The sequence below is a fragment of the Notamacropus eugenii genome, chromosome 2, assembly GCF_028372415.1.
Source record: "Notamacropus eugenii isolate mMacEug1 chromosome 2, mMacEug1.pri_v2, whole genome shotgun sequence".
Classification (NCBI taxonomy): Eukaryota; Metazoa; Chordata; class Mammalia; order Diprotodontia; family Macropodidae; genus Notamacropus; species Notamacropus eugenii.
The window spans coordinates 103,498,989-103,519,874 of record NC_092873.1 but is presented as its reverse complement, the minus strand read 5'-3'; the positions used below and the strand labels follow the sequence as shown (position 1 = coordinate 103,519,874).

General features: G+C 42.3%; 1 protein-coding gene and 1 pseudogene across 3 annotated transcripts in view; one reads left to right on the top strand and one right to left on the bottom strand.

Moving 5' to 3' along the window:
* The window catches only part of LOC140526147 (H-2 class II histocompatibility antigen, E-S beta chain-like), a 37,019-nt gene extending 19,189 nt beyond the window's left edge, over window positions 1–17,830 (bottom strand). The window contains exon 1 of one of the 3 annotated variants that reach the window (XM_072642103.1): window positions 16,760–17,830. In XM_072642103.1, the coding sequence (XP_072498204.1) occupies window positions 16,760–16,859 (100 nt within the window). In that variant the 5' untranslated portion in view covers window positions 16,860–17,830. The remainder of the gene's footprint in view (window positions 1–16,759) is intronic. The other 2 variants (XM_072642105.1, XM_072642104.1) reach the window with 2 other exon arrangements.
* LOC140526145 (src substrate cortactin pseudogene) lies at window positions 9,150–10,879 on the top strand (annotated as a pseudogene).
* Window positions 17,831–20,886: the final 3,056 nt, after the last annotated feature.

Genomic DNA, 20,886 nt, shown 5'->3' with positions numbered 1-20,886 from the left:
TCCTATACATATCAAGACCATGACATCCTTTTATCCCAGTGACAAATCTGGGAAGTCTTATAAGCTTTGTCCAGAGACCTGAAGGTCTTAGTAACTTCTGATGCACTTTGGGTCCCAGACACCTTATCCCAATTCCTCTTCTTTTATCTCTTCCCCTTTATACTCCCTCTATACCTATATAGAACCCTTGTCTATTCATGTTTCTCCCAGAACCAGCCCCTGTTTCCCAGGCCTCCAGCTCTCTTTCCATCATGGCTCCCCAACCATTCATTCCATCCACCCTGCCTCTCTCCTGTTGTAGCTGTCTGATGAAGATCTCATGATGTAATTGCCTCTGCTTTCAATGTTTGATTTATTGAACAAGCATTTATTATGCACCTATGTGCAAAGCCCAACATTAGTAACTGGGATATACAAAGATTAGGAAAAAAAAACAAATAGTCTCTGCCCTCAAGAAGGTTACATTATACCAAGGGAATATAGTATGTAGACCCTGTGGCCACCTCTCTGTCCTCCTTTCATATATGAAGTCCTCAGAACAACTGTCTCAGATTCAAGGTTCTCTCTGGGTGGACATCTACTGAAAAAGAGAGCTCACAAGCCTCCACTTAAGTATTTCCTTTTGTTCTCAGGGGTTTAGGGATATAAAGCCTAGATATATACATTTGAGGGCCATACATATAGAAATAAAAAATGGAACTGTGTGAGTTGATGAGATCACCAAGAGAGAGAGGATGTAGCAAAAGAAAAACAATCTTGAGGAAAATGTATGATTAGGGAAGAGGATATGGACAGTGATCTAGCAAAGGAGTTTAAAAGAAGTGATCAGGCAGGTAGGAGCCCCAGGACAGAACAATGTCACAAAACCAAGGAAAAAGGAAATATTCAGGAGGACAGATTGGTTAACAGTGTCAACAGCCACAGAGAAGTCCGGAAGATGGGGATTAAGAAAATACTATAACATTTTGCAGTTGAGATTTAGTGAAATAACTTTGTGTTTTGTTTTGTCCTAAAATCTGGGTCTCCCATCTGTCCAAAGCTGCAGATACAGGGGCTAATCTGAAGCCCATTCCCACTACTGAACTGCACAGCTTGGACTGCTTCTATGTCTGACCTGGTCTGGTTTGTCTCCTCCTCAAGCAAACAGGTGGTCCCCCTCTAACCCCTTTCTTTAGGGCTCAGCATATTAATGTCAAACTTAGTGCAGACAATGGATCAACATAGCTCTTTACAGCTCTGAACTCTAGACATCCACCAGTTTCAGCCACCTTATTGTACCTGGGATTACAGGTAGATGTGCGTCCCTAAGCTCTGGAGAGTAATAACTTTGCAAAGAACTGTTCAGTTACATGGTAGTGTTAGAAGCTAGATGTCCAAGGATTAAAAATGGGTACTACTATGAAAGTGGATACTTTTTTCCTAGAGTTTCATTGTGAAACAAAGTAGAGATATAAGATAATAGTCTGAATAAGGGATATGGCAAAGTAAAGGTATTTTAAAGAAGGGGGAGACATGAGCATGTTTATTGGAAGAGGTCTGAATATAGAGACTGACTTAAAATGAGAAAGAAAGGAAGGAAAGAAGGAAGGAAGGAAGGAAGGAAGGAAGGAAGGAAGGAAGGAAGGAAGGAAGGAAGGAAGGAAGATAGAAATGAAAGAAAGGATGGATGACCAAAGGAGCTAATTCCCAGAGGAGGAAGAAAGGAAGGAGAATCATACTCCAAGAAGAAGGGATCTTGTAGGAGAGATGTAGGGGACAGAAGTACATAGGGAAGAAGTGACAAAAGGTTCAAAGTTTGAAATCAAATGAGATAATACTTGTAAAAAAATAGAAAAGCATTTCGAACAGTGTCTGGCACACTGAGGGCATTATAGAAATAGTTATTTCTTTCCATTCCTCCATATCCGTAGGGCAAGCCAAATGGAGAAACACAGACTGGGGATGAGGGGATTGGAAAATCAAAATTCAAGGAGGGTATAGGACAGTGGCTGGCACATATTAAACTCTTAATGTTTGTTGACTGACTGATTGACTGGGGAAAAGTCTGCATTGGGGCAACAGCACTTCCCCCAAATTCCCTGGGCACAATATATCCATCCTAATCCAGTAGATGGAATTGAGGGAGACCCTTGCTATTCCTGTAGGTGAGAAAGAAATGAGGAAATAGTTCTTTGAAATATTGAAGGGGGTGAAATTCTAAGGAGCAGAGGGAATATACTCCCTAGCTGTCTATGGGGCTATAAAAGTGTAGGAGAGGAGAGCAAAGGCTCAGAGAACTGCATATAGAGCACCAGAATCCTAGACTGCAGAGTAATAGAAAGTGCACTAAATTTGGAGTCAGTGGAACTGGGTTCAAGTTGCAGTATTTCATTTATTAGCTTTGTGACTTTGGACAAGTCATTTCCTCTCTTTGAGCCTGTTTTCTCACATGTAAAATGGAGGTACTTACAGACCTCATGGAACATGGTGAGTAAAATAGCTTCAGGAGAGTAAAACTCTGTAAGTTGCCCAGTACCATTGTAGAGCAAAGCAGAAGCATCAAACTCAGTTCTGGACTGCCTTTCACCTGCAAAACTCCTGAGTGGAACCAAATCAGACTAAAATGTGATTGGGAGATGTTTAACAAGAAAAAAATAAAAATACACTGTAACATAGATGAGATAAATTATAGGTTGATAAGTCAATATGCTGCCCCACAGTGTAAGGTATCATCATCATCATCACTACCTCTCCTGGGGAGAGACCAGTGGTCTTTACAAAGGAGAAAGGCCAGAGTCAGGTCTACCCTGCCTGGGGTGAGGTATGTAAGAACCTGAGGGGTGTAGAGAAGATGGTAGTGAAAGTAATACTGGGGGAGAAGCTTTCTACAAGCCTCAGGAGCTAGGTGAGGAGGAGAGAAGGAAGTCAAGAGGAAAATTCAGATAACACTTTTACTTAGTAACTAATGAAATTGCTGATTCTTTGGCTGCTGATTGGCTAGTGTAGTCCTCTTGGGAAATGAGGATGGAAAGTCCCATTGAGTTAAACTATCAGAAATAGAAGCTGAAAGCATATAACTTTAGTCCAGGCTAAGTGCAATGGATGGAAAGGGGGTGATTCTGATTCCTCAGAAACTTACCTCAAGTTTTTCTCCTTAACCTAGGTATTTCCCTTCCTGTCCCTCTCCAGTGGGGACTTAGCCCCGCAAAAGCGAGAATTCATTCCCTAAACGAGTCCCTAATGTCTGGTCACCACAAACTACAGTCCTGGTTCTGCTTTTTGTCCTCACTCCTAAGACATTTCCTTTAGAGCATTTCCTTTAGTTGGCCTTCTTCCTTCCTCTGAAAATATCAACCTCCATTCTCTTCCTAGGAAAACAATCGTTACTCATTTCTGGGACATAAGCTGAGAACATTCCTCACCTTTGGTGCTGACATTGGTTGAAGCCTGGGTCAGCTTGAGACTGAGATTCCAGAGTTTCCTCCACCCCCCACCCCCATCTCTCTCTCTCTCTCTCTCTCTCTCTCTCTCTCTCTCTCTCTCTCTCTCTCTCTCTCTCACACACACACACACACACACACACACACACACACACACACACACACATTCATACTCTCACATGAAGAGTCCAAGGTGTGACCTTGAGCTGACTCTCAGAGCTGTTTCCTTTGCTGAGAGGAAACACATGCTTGAGATCTAGGTTGGAGCAACTAGGAATTCTTTCACCTGCTGGACAAACAGTTGTTGAGTGAGGATTGGAAGGAAAATCCTGGGGGAAAAGATAACTCCAGTCCAGGAGCAGTCACACAGTGAAAGGAGATAGACCATTCCCTCAACCTGCCCGACCCATTCTTCTTTGAGTTCTAGAAGAAAGTGATAATGTTTGGGGTGTTTTTATTTGATGTTTGGCTTTTTTTTCTTTGTATCTCCAGTGCTTAGCAAAATGGCACATAGTGAGTACTTAATAAATGTTTCTTGACTTGACTTCACTATAAAATCCTAGGAGTCACAGCCTGGGATATATGAAGGATGCAGGATTCCATCATGCATTGCAAACCTGTGGAAGACTTCAAGATGCAGGTCTATGGGAAGGAAATTCCCCGTTACTCAAGAGCAAAGCTCTGGTTGCCACATCCTAGTTACAGTTCTAGGATCTAGGAATCAAAAGAAAGAGTTAAGAGGATTTCCCTAGGCCCAATGTAAAAAAGAAGACCATTTTTAGCCTATGTAGTTTGTGATGAACAGCAAGAAACAGGGAGGGCACCATGAAATCACTACAATTTGCATGAGTGATTCCCACATCACTACCCCTTGTTCTCTCCCTCTGGTCCCAGTTTCCTCCAACTCTTACAAGTGAGACATCCTTTCCTCTCTCTAATGTTCCCTCCAGCTCTACCTTTCTACTGAATTCAAGACTGCTTTAGAGTGCACTGCATGAAGAGCACCAGGCTAGAGCCTGTCTGGGTTTCTACTTAATGAAGCTAAATAGGATAAAATACCATGTAAACAAAGAACTGTAGTTCACAACCATCCCTAATGAATACATCTGAGAGGCTTAAACAAAGTGTTGGTTTGGTGAGATCCAAAGGGAGGAAAAGTGATTCCTGATGGGGAGGTCTGTCTGCAAGAGACGGCAGTTCAGTCACTGAGATTTTAAAGAATGGATGGGAACTCAATAGGTGGAGTGGGTGGGAGGAGCCATTTGGCACAGAAACAGTGTCGTTTTTATTGTTCACTCCTTCAGTTGTGTTGAACTCTTTGTGAATCCATGGACTCATCCATGGAATTTTCTTAGCAAACATACTGGAGTGGCTTGTCATTTCCTTCTTCAGTGTATCCCCATTTCACAGTTGAGGAACTAAGGCAAATAGGGTTAAGTGACTTGCCCAGAGTCACACAGCTAGTAAGTGTCTGAGGCCACATTTGAACTCAGTCCCTGATTCCCAGCCTAGCACTCTATCCACTGTGCTACCCAGCTGCCCCAGGAACAAGGTAGACAAATGCACAAAACAGGAAAGTATAGGGTATACCTTTTAGGATAAGCTAATAATTCACAAAATTTTTAATTTCTCCTCTGAAGTTATCTTCCCCTCTCTGTATTGTCCTAAATGGACTCCTGTTCATCACCTTATCAGGGAGATTACTTATTCACTGGGACCTGACACTCTGTGTGAACTTAGGAAAGTTATTTAACAACAACAATAATGATAATAATAATGACTAATGTTTATAAAGCACTTACTAGATACCAGTCACTGTGCTAAGCACTTTACACTATTTCACAATAGCCCTGAGTTGGAGGTGCTATTATTATCCACACTGGTTTCTTTTTCTATTTATTGATTAATTTTTAGTTTTCAACTTTCACTTCCACAAGATGAGTTCTGAATTTTCTTCCCATTGCTCCCCTCCACCACCCCAGGACAGCATGCATTCAGATTACCCTTTCCCCCAATTTGCCCTCCCTTCTCTCATGTAGCTCCCCTTTCTCTTATTCCCTTCTCCTCTATTTTCTTGTAGGGCAAGATAGATTTGTATACCCCATTGCCTCTATGTCTTGTTTCCCAGTTGCATCTAAAAACAAATTTTAACATTCATTTTTAAAACTTTGAGTTCAACATTCTCTCTTTTCCTCCCTCCCCACCCATCCCCATTGAGAAGGCAAGGAATTCAATATAAGTCATACATGTGTAGTCATGCAAAACACTTCCATAAGGACAGTAATGTTGTGAAAGACTAACTGTATTTCCCTCCATCCTATCCCATCCCACCCCCTGTAATTCTCTCCTTTCCTTTGGCCCTGTCCCTCCTCAAAAGTGTTTGCTTCTGATTACCCCTTCTTCCCATTTGCCCTCCCTTCTATTATTCCCCCCTTTATTTCCTTTCCCCCTACTTTCCTGTAGGGAAACATGGATTTTCATAGGAAATTGAGTGTGCATATTATTCCCTCCTTAAGTCAAATCTAATGAGAGTAAGGTTCACTCTTTCTCTCTCACCTTCCTCTTTCTCCCCTCCATTGTTATAGCTTTTTCTTTCCTCTTTTATGTGAGATAATTTACTTCTCCCTTTCTCCTTCTCCCAATATATTCCTCTCTCCCTCCTTAGTTTTATTTTTTATATATCATCCCTTTATATTCAGCTCACCCAGTGCCATAAATACACACACACACACACACACACACACACACACACACATATATATATATATATATTTCCTCCAACTACCTTAATACTTAATACTGAGAAAGGTATGATGAGTTTCAAATATCATCTTTCCATGTAGGAATGTAAACAGTTCAACTTTAATAAATCCCTTATGATTTCTCTTTCCTGTTTACCTTTTCATGCTTCACTTGAGTCTTGTATTTGAAAGTCAAATTTTCTATTCAGCTCTGGCTTTTTCTCAGCAAGAATGCTTGAAAGTCCTGTCATTCACTGAATGTCCATTTTTTTCCTGAACGATTATACTCAGCTTTGCTCAGTAGGTGATTCTTGATTTTAATCCTAGCTCCTTTGACTTCTAGAATACCATATTCCAAGCCCTAAAACTCCTTAATGTAGAAGCTTCTTGATCTTGTGTTTTCCTGATTATATTTCTATAGTATGTGAATTGTTTCTTTCTGGCAACTTACATTATTTTCTCCTTTACCTGGAGAACTCTGGAATTTGGCTATACTGTTCCTAGGAGATTTCCTTTTGGGATCTCTTTTAGGAGGCAATGGGCAGATTCTTTCAGTTTCCATTTTACCCTCTGGTTCTAGAATATCAGGGCAGTTTTCCTTGGTAATTTCTTGAAAGATGACATCTAGACTCTTTTTTTGATCATGGCTTCCATGTAGTCCAATAACTATTAAATTCTCTCTTCTGCATCTATTTTCCAGGTAACTTGTTTTTCCAATGAGATATGTGACATTGTCTTTTGTTTTTTGTCATTCTTTTGGTTTCATTTTATAATCTCTTGATTTCTCATAGAGTCATTAGCTTCCATTTGCTCCATTCTAATTTTTAAGGAATTATTTTCTTCAGTGAGCTTTTGAATCTCTTTTTCCATTTGGCCAATTCTGCTTTTTAAGGTATTCTTCTCCTCATTGTTTTCTTGGACCTCTGTTGCCATCTGGATTAGGCTTTTTTAAAAATATTTTCTTCAGCATTTGGGGGTGGGGGTTCTCCTTTAGCAAGCTATTGACTCTTTTTCATAATTTTCTCACATCACTCTCATTTCTCTTCCCAATTTTTCCTCTACTTCTCTTACTTGATTTCCAAAATCCTGTTTGAGCTCTTCCATGACTTACAACCAATTCATATTTGTCTTGGAGACTTGGGATGTAGAAGACTTGACTTTGTTGTCTTCTTCTGGTTGTATGTTTTCATCTTCCTTGTCACCAAAGTAAGATTCTATAGTCTGAGCTTTTTGTATTGTTTGCTCATTTTTCCAGCCAACTACTTGCCCTTTTAGATCTTTGTCAAGGTAGGACTCTGCTTCAAATGTTGGGGAAAAGTACTGTTCCAAGTTTCAGGGGTTTTGTGCAGCCATTTTCAGAGGGACCTGTAAATTTTCAGCTCTTTCAAGGTAGTATGATCAAAGGAAAGGTGTCTACTCCTCTCCTGGCCTGTGTTCTAGTCTGGGAGTGACCACAATCATTCTTTTCTGCCTTGGAACTGTGAGGAGGATTCCCTCTCCCCTGTCACCACAAACTCTGCCATGCCAGCACTCTCTCTCACCCGGAGGACCACTAGCCACAATTGAGACCCAGATCCAATTATGGACAAGGCAAGAGGCAACACCACCAAAGAGATCCCTGCAATCCACCTCTGATCAGACGCTGGATCCCCCCACAGTCCATGGGACAAGAGCTCTGGAAGCAGACACTGCCACTGCCCACCACCACTACCCCCCTAGGGCTGGGACCAGACCACAATCCTCTTTCACTCAGGTCAGATAGAATTTTTCTGCTGACCTTCTAAGTTGTCTTTGGTATTTGGGGGGGAGGTTAAGAAGTCTGGAAACTGCCACAGCTGCCAGTGATTCAGTCTCCTGAGGCCTGCTCTTGCTCATCTGTGCCAGCACAGCCCACCCTGGATTGTGCTCCTCTCCCAACCCGATGCAACAGATCTTTCCTGTTGATGCTCCAGGTTGTCTTGGGTTGGTCATTTGTTTTAATCTGTCATTTTGTGGGTTCTGCTGCTCTAGAGTTTATTTAGACTATTTTTTACAGATATTTGGAGGGATTTGGGTGAGAGCTTAGAGAATTCCCTGCTTTTACTCCATCACCTTGGCTCTGCCATTATCCCCACTTTACAGACAAAGAATCCAAAGCAAACAGAGGTTAAGTCACTTGTCCAGAGACACATAACTATTCAGTGTCTAAGATTGGATCTTAACTTGGGCCTCCAGCTCCTGTACTCTATCCATTGTGCCAACTAGTTGCTGAACTCTTCTTAGCCTCAGTTTTTTTTAATCTGTAAAATGGTGTTAATGATACTTGTAGTGCCTATCACAAAAGAGTTATAAACTATGAAGTGCTATGTAAACATGAGCTATTTTGCTCAATTAATTAATCTAGCTGTTTCTTCATTTGAGCATCTCACTTTCTCCCCGCCCTCATTCCATATTCCAATCTGAAATGCTGTCATACATGTATCCCACACCATCCCGACCTCCCCATTTAATCTCTCCTACCTGAGTCTTGGCCCTGAGCACTGCCCTCCTAAACTTCTTCCCTGGACCCCATTGATTTTCTCTAGCCTTCTGCTTCTATAATCTTTGCCCTCCTTGACTATCTTATCCCTCCTCTGCTGTTGGCTTGGATTTCTCATGAATCATTTCTTCCCTGTCTCCCAACCTTCCCTTTAGATGTAGCTTGAGGCTGGGGCTTCAGACTGCCTGATGAAATCACATGCTCCCCTTCCAGATAATTTCATTCCCCTTTATTATGAGCCAAATGTGTCCTCTGACTGGCTAGAGAAGAAGGAGCTGTATCCATTGAGGTATTTTTTGGAGTGCCTATGGCCCCATTTATAGAAGGGTAGGTAGACAGCACAAAATGCCAGGCCTGAAGTGAGAAAGACTCATCCTTGTGAGTTCAAATCTGGCCTCAGACACATACTAGCTGTGTGACTTTGGGCAAGTCACTTAACCATGTCTGCCTCAGTTTCCTCATCTGTATAATGAGCTGGAGAAGGAAATGACAAGCCATGCTAGTATCTTTGCCAAGAAAATCCCCAAATGGGGCAGGGCATCGGTGGTCGCTGGCGAGCGCGGACGCACAGACCGAGATGTGGAAAGCTTCAGCAGGACATTCTATATCTGTCAGCAAGGAGGATGAGGGCTCTGATGACTGGGAAACAGATCCGGATTTTGTGAATGACGTCAGTGAGAAAGAGCAAAGATGGGGTGCCAAGACGGTGCAGGGGTCCGGGCACCAGGAGCACATCAACATACACAAGCTAAGAGAGAACGTTTTTCAAGAACATCAGACCCTTAAGGAGAAAGAGCTGGAGACAGGACCCAAAGCATCCCATGGCTATGGAGGAAAATTTGGTGTCGAGCAGGACAAAATGGATAAATCTGCCATTGGCCATGAATATCAATCCAAACTGTCCAAACACTGCTCTCAGGTTGATTCCGTGAGAGGCTTTGGTGGCAAATTTGGAGTACAGCTGGATCGAGTTGATCAGTCTGCTGTGGGTTTTGAATACCAAGGCAAAACTGAGAAACACGCTTCCCAGAAAGATTATTCTAGCGGTTTCGGTGGTAAATACCGTGTGCAGGCTGACCGGGTGGACAAGAGCGCAGCGGGCTTTGATTACCAGGGTAAAACGGAGAAGCACGAGTCCCAGAAAGATTTTTCTCGAGGTTTTGGTGGTAAATATGGTGTTGAGAAGGACAATGTGGACAAAAGTGCTGTTGGCTTTGAGTATCAGGGCAAGACGGAAAAGCACGAGTCACAGAAAGATTATTCCAAAGGATTTGGTGGAAAATATGGAGTTCAGAAGGACAGGATGGATAAAAATGCCTCAACCTTCGAAGACATTTCCAAGGTTTCATCGGCTTACCAAAAGACATTGCCAGTAGAAGCTATGAACACCAAAACGAGTAGCATCCGAGCCAACTTTGAGAACCTGGCCAAAGAGAGAGAGCAGGAAGATCAGAGGAAGGCGGAGGCAGAGAGAGCTCAGAGGATGGCCAAGGAGAAGCAGGAGCAGGAGGAGGCACGAAGGAAGCTGGAGGAACGAGCCAGAGTCAAGAAGCAAACTCCATCCCCTCCTCCCAGTCCGCAGCCGCCAGTCGAGGAGAGGCCACCCACCAGCCCTGTCTATGAGGATGCTGCATCTTATGAGGCTGAGCCGGGGTACAAAGGTCATGGTACAGCGTATTCTGGGCCCGAACAAGAGTCGGAGTACACAGCTGTGCAGTCTAATTATCAGGAGACCGTGAGCCAGCGCGGCCTGGCACAGGAGCCCGAAGCCGTGTATGAGACAGCAGAGTCGATGGCTCCCAATCAAGAAGAGGAAAATACTTACGATGAATATGAAAATGAGCTTGGGATCACAGCCATTGCCCTCTACGATTATCAGGCTGCTGGGGATGATGAAATTTCCTTCGATCCTGATGATATTATCACCAATATTGAAATGACTGATGATGGCTGGTGGAGAGGCGTGTGTAAAGGCCGATATGGGCTCTTCCCAGCCAACTACGTCGAGTTGAGACAGTAGTGAAGACGGTTTCTCATTGATGCCTTAATGCCATAGTCTGCAAACCCGATCTCTACACTACAAAGTCACGCTTCGGGGAGGATGGCAAGGGGAAGATCCATACTGCTTTTATATTTAATACTTTTGCTGATGCTCTTGAGAATGTTTAATCCTCAGAATTTGCTAATATATTGTAATCATGTTTCCTTGGAAAAAAAAAAAAAAAAGAAAATCCCCAAATGGGGTCACAATGAATCAGACACAACTGTGTAATGACCCATAGATAACCTTCAATTCTGTTAATTGTTCAGGTTAATCCCTGTGTGAAAAGGGGATGCCATAGGTGCTAAATTCAAATACTGAATCCTTTAGTCAAATGTAAATACCTTGGGGACAGAGGATGGTTTTTGTTTTCTTTTTTGCATTCCTACCCCTAGAACAATACCTTTCACATAGCAGGTACTTAAATGCTCACAAGTAAGGTCACAAGTAAGCAACTTACTGAAATGGTACTTGGTGTATGGAATAAATGTTTGGGGGCTTGGATGGTAAGACAGAATTTGGGGCCTTGTTCTGAGAGGAATATATAGAGAGATAGGGAGAGAGTAAAGGGAGGGAGATAGAAGTGGGGAGAAATTACAAGAAGACAAGGACCAGTGTACATCAGAAGCTACTACTAGTACCAGGTCACTGGGAAAGCCTACAGTGAAAATGAGACTCCCTCCATGCATCACTGGGATGAGATGATCTCATGACTTGACTGTGTAAGAAGACTTTTTTCTTCCTTTATGGCCAATCCCAGGTCAAGTCGGGCTCAGTTATCAAAATGATTAATGACAGAGTCACTGAATCACTAACCTCATCACGTCATAAATACTTGATGCTGATTCTGATGCTGCTGTTGAAGCTAGGTTGCTGACCCCAGCTCTCTCTCATGACTGAAGCAGGCCTGAGCCTGGACTCAGCTCCCTCTCACTTCCCATGTTTCATACACAGACCTTGGCCCCCAGCCAACAGGGAACTAGCCATTTTGCTCTCACATCCTCCCCTAAGAGCTGGCCAAAGATGGATTCCCTGCCCTCAGTTCTCCCCATCCCTCCCTCCTGTTACAGTCTGGAGGGCCTGGAGCCTAAAAATGCAAGGGTACAGAAGGTCTGCCTCTAAAGAATTGACCACTCAAGTTTTTTTTTTTTTTTTCAGTCAAAGTAGTGAGGTTTATTTGCAGTGTAACTTGGTGGGGATAAGACTGACAATTATATACAAGAAAACAGTGAGATCTGGATGGGATTAAGGAATGGTAAGTAGCCTGGGGTGGGCCAGGTGCAGACAATGAAAAGGGGTTAAGTAGTAAGAGAGCTACAGTTAAAGGGCAGTTAAAAGTATTGTTGAGTATCTAGGTGGGCTGGGATGGCACAGATGCTTCAGGTGAAACACCAGGGACTGGGTTGTATGGGAAAGTTCAGGGGCTGGGCTGCTTTGATAGACATGGTGTTTTCCTTTTAGGGGTCCAGTTCCCATCACTCCATCACTCCCTCTATCTGTAGTCTCCTCTAGATCTCACTACTCATATGGAATTGTTGATTCTCCCTTGCTCAGGATCCCTCCCAGATCTCAAATTCTCTGCTTTGTAGGCAACCATGCTCTGTATGTGTGTGTCTGCCTTTCTGTCTCTCCTGTCTGCTCGCCTCTCCTTTCCACACTTCTCCCCTCCTCTCCTCTCCTCTCTTTTCCTCTCTTCTCTCTCTCTCCTCCTCCTTCTCTTTCTCTGTATCTCCCTATCTCTCTGTCTCTGTTTCTTTCTCTCTGTGTGCCTTTCTGTCTTTTTCTGTCCCTGTTTCTTTGTCTCTGTCTCACTCTCCACCCTGCCCTCCCCCAACCAGTTACTCTGATATCTTCTTTCTACACTTACGATTTATTGATGCCCTGAGAATGAACCACCTGCTAGGTGCTTTCTGCTGGAGACAGATGATGCTACCACTTCCTTTTCTTCCCTTTGGTTGGAGGAGATCCTCTAAGGCATGACTGGAGGGTTTTCCCCAAATGGGTTCCTCAAAGTTTGTTCTGCAATCTGCAAATCTCTCCCCCGTCAGGAATCTCAGAATCCAAAGCCCTTTTTTGCAAGAACTGAGAATAATTTTGTTCCCAGCTTCCTTATTAGGCTGATAACTTTTGAGACAACAATTTCAGTTGTGTGGTCAAGTCAGAAGTCATATTTCAAGGGATTAAGAATTGAGTGAGATGTAAGGAAATGGGAGTGAGGAAGTAGACTCAATGAGAATAAACACCATTTTTACGACTTTAGCAATGAAATGGAGGAGAGATATAGAATTAGTCTGACTGGATGGTGTTGACATGAAAACTTGGTTAAAGAAAAGGCAACAGGCCAAATGCATACATTTTATGATTTAATTAATTAATCAATTCCCTATTAAAGACAACGGTAACATAATACATTATGGAGCCAGAAATGTTCTGGCTACTCAGTGCAGAAATCTTCTGGCTTATATACATTTTGCTGAGAGGAAGAAACTCTCCTAGTTGAACAAATCATAAATTTAGTAAGGCAAGACAATTAACAAAATAACGTTGGTCAGGCCTTGCGATTCCAGCTGGGTAAACATGTGTCTCGGTGACAAGGAAGGAAATCCCACCCCTAGTGAGAGCAGTTAGTGGCAAATGAAGTAGTGATAGCTGTGTGTTGTCTACCCTCTTAGGACCTAAATTCCTTGCAGGCAGGGGCTGCCCCAGCACTTAACACAGAGATTGGCACATAATAAGTGATGTGTGTGTGTGAGTGCATGTGTATGGCAGGTAGGTAGAACAATGGATAGAGTATCAAGCCTGGAATCAAGAAGACCTGAGTTCAAATTTGACCTCAGATGCTTACTAGTTGTGTGACTCTGAGTAAACCACTTAACTGTTTGCCTCAGCTTCCTCATCTGTAAAATGAGCTGGAGAAGGAAATGGCAAACCACTCCAGTATCTCTGCCAACAAAACCCCAAATGGGCTCATGAAGAGTTGGACATAATTGACACTACTGAACAAGTACACAGTAAATGCTTTCTTCATTCATTCATTCATTCTCCAATCCCAGTGAAAGAGAAGAACATGTCAGGCTGTAGTTTCTGTGGACCAGTAATTATCATCCTAAGGAAAACCCAGATGCTAAGGAGCCTGAGAATCCTCATATCCTCATCACCAGCAAGTCTTCCACTTGTTCCCTCTCACCCATTTCCTTCCAACTCTTTCAAGTTAAACATCCTTTTTCTCTCTCCACAGACCCTTCTAACTCTAACATTCTATTGAATTAAACATTGCTTCAGTATCCACTATGTGAAAAGCATTATGTAAGATTCTAGGCAGATTTCTGCTTTCTGGAACTTAGTAGGAGAATATAACAAACACATAGAAAACCACAGAGCAAAACTAGCAAAAACTAGCTAATTAATACACCTCAGAGGAGAAAACCAAGTGTTAGATGAGGTACAGATTGGGGAAGCTGTTACCAAAGATGGATCAGCGAGTCAGTTATCAATGATATAAAGATTTCCAGAAGGAGGAGGCCTTTCATCTCCTTTAGAAAATGGGTAGGAATTCAACAGATAGAGGGGGTGGGGGTGGGGAAGCGCCTTCCAAACAGAGGGAGCAGTGTGAGCAAAGGCACAGAGGCAGAAAGGGCCACATATGTGTCTTCGTGTAAATTAATGACACATGAAATTATTAATTTCTCCCCTACTGTTTTTTACTTTCTTCATGATTTTTCTTCATCCACCTCTATCTTGCCCACTCCAAATTTATCTTCAGATAATTTTTCCCTGCTATTTAATACTTACTCACATCATGACTGAAAAAATTGCTTAACCTCTCTGACCTTCAATTCCCTCATGTTTAAAATGTGGATAGTGATATTTGTACTACTTATCTCACAAGTGTTGTGAATTGTAAAAGATATGCAGACATGATCTCTTTTTATTCAATTAATTTGTCCAGTTGTTCTTTCGTAATTTGAGCATCTTAGTATCTCCCTCTCCCACATTCCATATTCCCATCTGAAATTTTGTCATGTCACTTACCCCATGCTGATCTCTTCCATTCGAGCCCCATCCCATTCAGTCCTGGCCCTCCTAAATACGTGCCCTGGGCCCCACTGATTTTCTCCACACTCCTGCCTTCATAGCCTCTGGCCATCTTGACCATCTCATCCATTCCTCTACTCTAAACTTACACTTCTTTTTTATAAGATTTTTGTTATTTTTAAAACTTTTATTCTAAACTTAATAAACATCAAATAAAATGAGCACTTCCCTATACACAGTAGAACAGGAAAAGAGGATTGTATACTAAACTATGAATCTTTCTTATATAACCTTTATGTATTAAATTCAAAATGTAAGTTTTTTTTTAAAAATTCATAAAAAATTTTTAAGAGGAAATATCCAAATGACTTAGAAAGTGCTTAGAATCAAGTAGTTAACAATAAATTTGTTTATTTTAGATTTTCAATAGTTCTGCTATGCAACTTTCAAAGCAGTTTGACTTGTCCATAGAAGCCTTCTGTTAGGTTAGATTTCTCCAGAGCCCTTTCTCTCCTTTCTCCAAAGCTTCCTTTGAGAGACAACCCATGCCTCTAGATGCCCTCTCAGGCTGCCCAACAAAACACATCCTTCCCCTCCAGAAAAACACTCTTCACATAACAGCTTCTCTTGGTAACTGATGATGTCATAAAATTCTAACTGATAATTGGTCCATGCTAAAGCATAGAAAGTCCTTGCTAACCAAACCATGAAAATCATGAAAGGAAGTAAGGGTGCAGGCGTGCAAGCACTGGTTTAAGAAAACAGGGAAAATTGGAAATAAAGATGATGTTAGAGACAAATAATACATTTTAAAAAGTAAAATTTCCAACTGAGTAGGGTCAGAATTTTGGGAAAAATGAGGTACACATAACAATAACAGTAACAATAATAAAATAATAGCCAGCATTTGTACAATACTTCCAGTCCCTTATGCGCATTATCTCTTTTAGTCCTTGGGATCATCTGAGAGGTGGAGGCTATTATTATCACTATTTTACAGATGAAGAAACTGAGGTTGGTAGAAAAACCAAACTCTAGCTTCACTTCTGGCCTTGAAATCATACCAGAGAAATTAATCCAAGAAAGTTTATGCCTTCCTCCCCCAATAACAGCCAAATTTAAATCTTTCCAGTAGTTTAGGCAGACCCTGTGACAATGTTTAGTAGGACAGAAACATTTAGATGGGGTAGAAATCCTTGGCATTTTATGACCATATGCCCCCACCCTCCCAATCAATAAACTCCAGTGATTTCCTATCTCCTCCAATATCAAAAAAAAAATCTTCTGCTTGGCCTCCAAGGCCCTTCACAACCAGGCCCCTCCTATTTTTTCTAATCTTCTCACACTTTATGTTCCTAGAACCCCAGAACTCTGCTATCCAGTGACACAAGCCTTCTTCTTTTCCTGCCATACATTTCTTTCTCTCCCCACCGTGGGCCCTCTCTGACTGTTCCCTTCTCAGAATTCTCTTCTCCCTCACCTCTGCCTCCTCACTTCAAGCTTACTTCAAGCATCAGCTCAAACCCCACCTTCTCCAGGAAGCCTTTCCTGATTTGCGTTAATGTCACTAAGGTCCCTCTCTTGAGCATGTCCCATTTCTTCTGTATCTATCTTGTTCACACAGATTTGTTCACCTCTTGTCTCCCCCATTAGACTGTGAGCTCCTTGAGAATAGGAGCTGTCTTTAGCCGTTCTTTCTATCCTTGGCATCAGCACAGTGCTCAGCAGACAGTAGCTCCTTTATACCTGCTTCCTGACAAATTGCCTGGAGCCTCAGTTCTTGGAGTGGGGGGGTGTATCAGGTCTTTGAACCCCAAGGAAAAGGAGGAAAGGAAGCCAAGAAGCTAAGGCAGAGTTAGTTGGGAGGGGAGCCTGAAATCCAGTTTCCCTGTTGCTCATCTATCTAAGGAACACCCTGTCCCAAATTGTTCCTTTGGTCTGGGCCCAGAGAGAAGAGTGTTCCCCTTGGGTCCCACCTGGGTTCTCTGGGGAGCTGAGTACTTACTTGGGGCATGTCTGCCTACAGCCACCTGGGAGGTCAGCACCAGCAGGGTCACAGTCAGAATCTCTGTCCAGATGCCTCTGGAGAGGGAGACGAAAAGCATCCTGGAGACAAGATGAGTATAAGGTACTCAGAGATAAAACAGTCAGGATGCCCCTCCCTTCATGGACCTACCCCCTACATTTCCCAGACTAACAATTTATAGACTCTCTTCTCTGCCCCAGGGTTGGGCAACCTCAGAGAGGAGAGAACCAATTAGTATTGCAAAGGAACTGCATCATTTGTTCCCAGGCAGAGGTTCCTTTTGCAGGGTCTGTTCTAACACTTCAAAATTTTTCTGGTGAAGAAAAAAAAAAGGTCACTGGAATCATAAAATCTCATGGAAGGAAGGGGCCCCAGAAGTCACATATTGACTGGACTATTATAATAGCCAAATGTTAGGGTGCTGAAACTGAGCTGCTAGTGTAGATCAGTGAAAGTTTTCACTACAGTAGTTGGTCCCATATATTTTGGTGACAAATGTTCCAATATATTTAAAAAAGAAAGATTGACAAGTCAACAATGTCTGGTTCAGTGAATTCTAGTTTTGGCTCACAGAAAAAAAATTAAAACCTATTGTAAAAGATATGGTTTGTGAGCATGTTGAAAAGGAAGAGTGATTGTAAAAATGCCATCAAGGCCTCATGAAAACAGGTTCCACCAAACAAATCTTCCTTATTTGACTCTGTAACTGAACTGATAGATCAGGAGAAGCTTGTTGATGTATTAAACCTGAATTCCCACAAAGAGTCTGACAAAATCTTCAGTGCTGCCACTGGAGAGAAGATGGGCAGCTCTGAATTAGAGCAATGGACAGTGTTGTTAGCTGAATTTGGAAATGGTTGAATCACTGAGGCCCCGAGATGAGTTCTTAATGGGAGACCGGTTGGAGGAAGTTCTCTAGTAGAGGATTCCAGGAATCTATCTTTGGCTCTGTACTACTCAACATTTTATCAGCACCTTGGATAAAGACAGAAGACAAGGAAAGTGAATTTTCAGATGACTTGAAACTGGGAGACACAGATAACATATTAAGTGACAGAGGCAGGATCCAAAAGTTGTTTACAGGTCAGCATGATGGGAGAATTCAATGGAATGAGATTTCCTTTAATAGAGATGAAGTGGAAAGTTCTGTACCTAGGGTAAAAAATGTCCACTTTATCTGTTGGAGTGACTTTATGTGATGAGGACCCATCATAAGCATAGCACTTATAGCCTTAAAATTTGCTAAGTCCTTTATAAATATTGTCTTATTTGCTCCTCTTGTGACTCTTGGTTGACAAAGAGTGCTAATTACCAAAGTGCCTATGTGGCTCGTGGACTTATCTCAATTGGCTTCAGAGACTTTAGAGGCATTATTCAGAGAGAATCATGAACAGAGGAAACTCCAAGGTGTTAATGAAGGAAAACTGTGCAATGGCGTGTATATATGGAAGGTCAGCCCTGTGTTGTCTTTGAAATTCTAGAGATGCTAAGAATAGATCTTCTCTGAGTGAGATTATTTGCTCATTCCTCATTTGACCTCTAAACTTATTTCACTTCCTGATGAGGAACTTATGTACTTATATGTGTTTTATGTCATATTCTAATTGGACAACTTCTCTGATTTCTACTTGATTTTTTGTTTGGATTAGTGAGTTTATTCACTATTTGCTATTAGTCCTTTGTGTAACCAATATTTGGTGGGAAGGAGGCAAACTGAGGTATATCAGCTTCGAGTTGCCCTCCCCCTTTAAAAGTATTAAGCACAGAAACTTCAGTTGTGAAGTTGTCATCCTGTACACTACAAATATTTGGAGGGAAGAGTCACCAGTGAAGGATGAAAAGGGAGAAAGAACAATTTCCCCTGAGACACATGATTTCCAGAAGTGGCTAGAATGTCAAGTGAATCCAAGGAAAGCATGGAGCCAGTTTCTCATGCATGCTTGTCATTTCAAAATTTTTCTTCCACTACCTCCCCAATGTCCTCTGCCTACATGACTCTCTGAATAATCTCTCCAGAGTTTCTGCAGCTAAATGAAGTAATCCCCTTACAGAAACAATCATGCGACATTGCACTCGGTATTCGTTCCACCAATCAGGAGTCACATACTCCTCCTTATAAGCAGCATGCAGCACAAAACAGCATCTCCCTCACTTGTCCTCTGTAATGAGAGTTAAAAATCTTCTCTGGCCATAGGGCTCGGGTAGGGTTATAAGGGATGCTTGATTAGGGGGAGGCTTGTTTCCTATAAAGGCCCACACCTCCTGCTGATTGCTAATGAGGCACTGGATCTCTGACTCTGAAATGAGTACCTGTGTGTTCTTAGGTGAGTTTTTGCTTTGGGGCTCAGTTTTTAGAGGAAGGTTCTTGTGCCAGAAGAGACTTTGGGCCCTTTTAAGAAGCTCCCCCAGCCCCAGCTTTAAAAACCCAGATGTTGGTGCCTCTTGCTCTGGTAATAATGTGTGTGTTTCCTATGGTCAGACAGATCAAAGCCCTGTTTGTTGGTCCTGCTTGTGTTTTCTCTGTTGTTATATGTAATTAAAGTAAGATTTTTACCCTTCTTAAAGTTGCTTTCCTTTTAGAAAAGCAGATCTAAGACCTTGCACAGCAGGCCCTCCTGGGTGCCAGAGTGCTTGCTGATACGATCTCTTATATCTATTGCAAGCTTCATCCACCATTGTTGGAGCAGGGTTACAGTTATTATGATAACAGTGTTCGGTAAAATCTAATAAATGGTGAGGAAATCCAATACAAGAAGCACTAGGGACAGAATTCTGAGCTTTCTTTGTCTCCTAGAAGTTAAGAAGGTAAGCTGGGGATTGGTTCTGGTTAATAATCCACAATTAGATTTCAGAAAAGAAAAGCCTGAGAAAGGTCCACCCCCAGACCTGCCTCAATCACAAGTGCCCCTTGAATGAAACATCTCCACCTGAGGTCCTAAATGGGGAAGAGAAAGGTCTGATGTAATTAAGATGGAAGAGTGCTCAATACAAACTTTCAGTTGGACAAACACCATCAGTCTTTGTTAACAGCTGCATCATCATGTACTCATGTCCTTTTCTCTCACCCAACTGCACTTATGCATGCCACACACCATCTGTCTCAGACTGTCCCCTAGACTTTATCCCTCAATGTCATGGGTCACATCCAAAAACCCCTAACACCACTCAGGAAGGGAAGAACAGAGCGCTTCACTCTCAGTTACAACAAAGGTCTGCTGAGCTTCTTGGAGTGGGAGAGATTAAAGATTGCAGAACAAGCATTGAGGAAGCTGTTTGGGGAAAACCCTTCAGTTTCAGCCAGTGGGGAAAGGAGGAACTGGTAGCGTCATCTGTCACCAGAAGATAGAGCCTGCAAGAAGTCTAGAGTGTAACAGAAAGCATCACTGCATAAAGTATTTGGGGTAGTTGATTAGAAAAGAGACAGAGACACAGAAACAGAGAATGAGAAAGGTGGGCTGTGGGGGAGCCTGCACCTGGATACTTGGAAAGCAGAGAGCTTGGCACCTAGGAGGGATATGGAGGAGTGGAGAATCAGCAGCTCCAAATTGGTGTGAAACTATACTGGACTAGATAGAGAGAGAGATGAGAAGAACTGGAGGAAAGATATTTGTATTTCTCTGGCCAAATGCTAGGTCAGGGTGTAACAATAACATGGTATGCTCCTAGGTGGATGACTGGATGCCAGTGCTTGTGGCTGCCATAATAGGAAGTGCAAGAACAATGAGTCCATGTTCAGGCCTGCCTAGACATGAGAGGGAGCTGGGCTCACAGCCTAACTTTAACCCCAGCATCAGCATTTGAATCAGCATCCAATATTTATTAGGTGATACACTTTACTGACTCAGAGAGTCAGTGTTATTTATCACTATAGTGACTAAAGATTGAGGGCAAAGATGAACACATTCTTAGTTGGCATTGGCTTTGAAGACAGAAAAAGAAGTTTCATATATTCCCTTGTGTGAGTTCAAATGTGCCTAATGAAAGCCTCTTGCTTTAAGTATGAGTCTCCAGTCTGTCTGTTATGTGGAAATTTCTAACTATCCCAAAGCATCCACTATTGCCTGTGTTTTGAGTATTCATCTGTAATATTATCTTGGAGTTTGGTA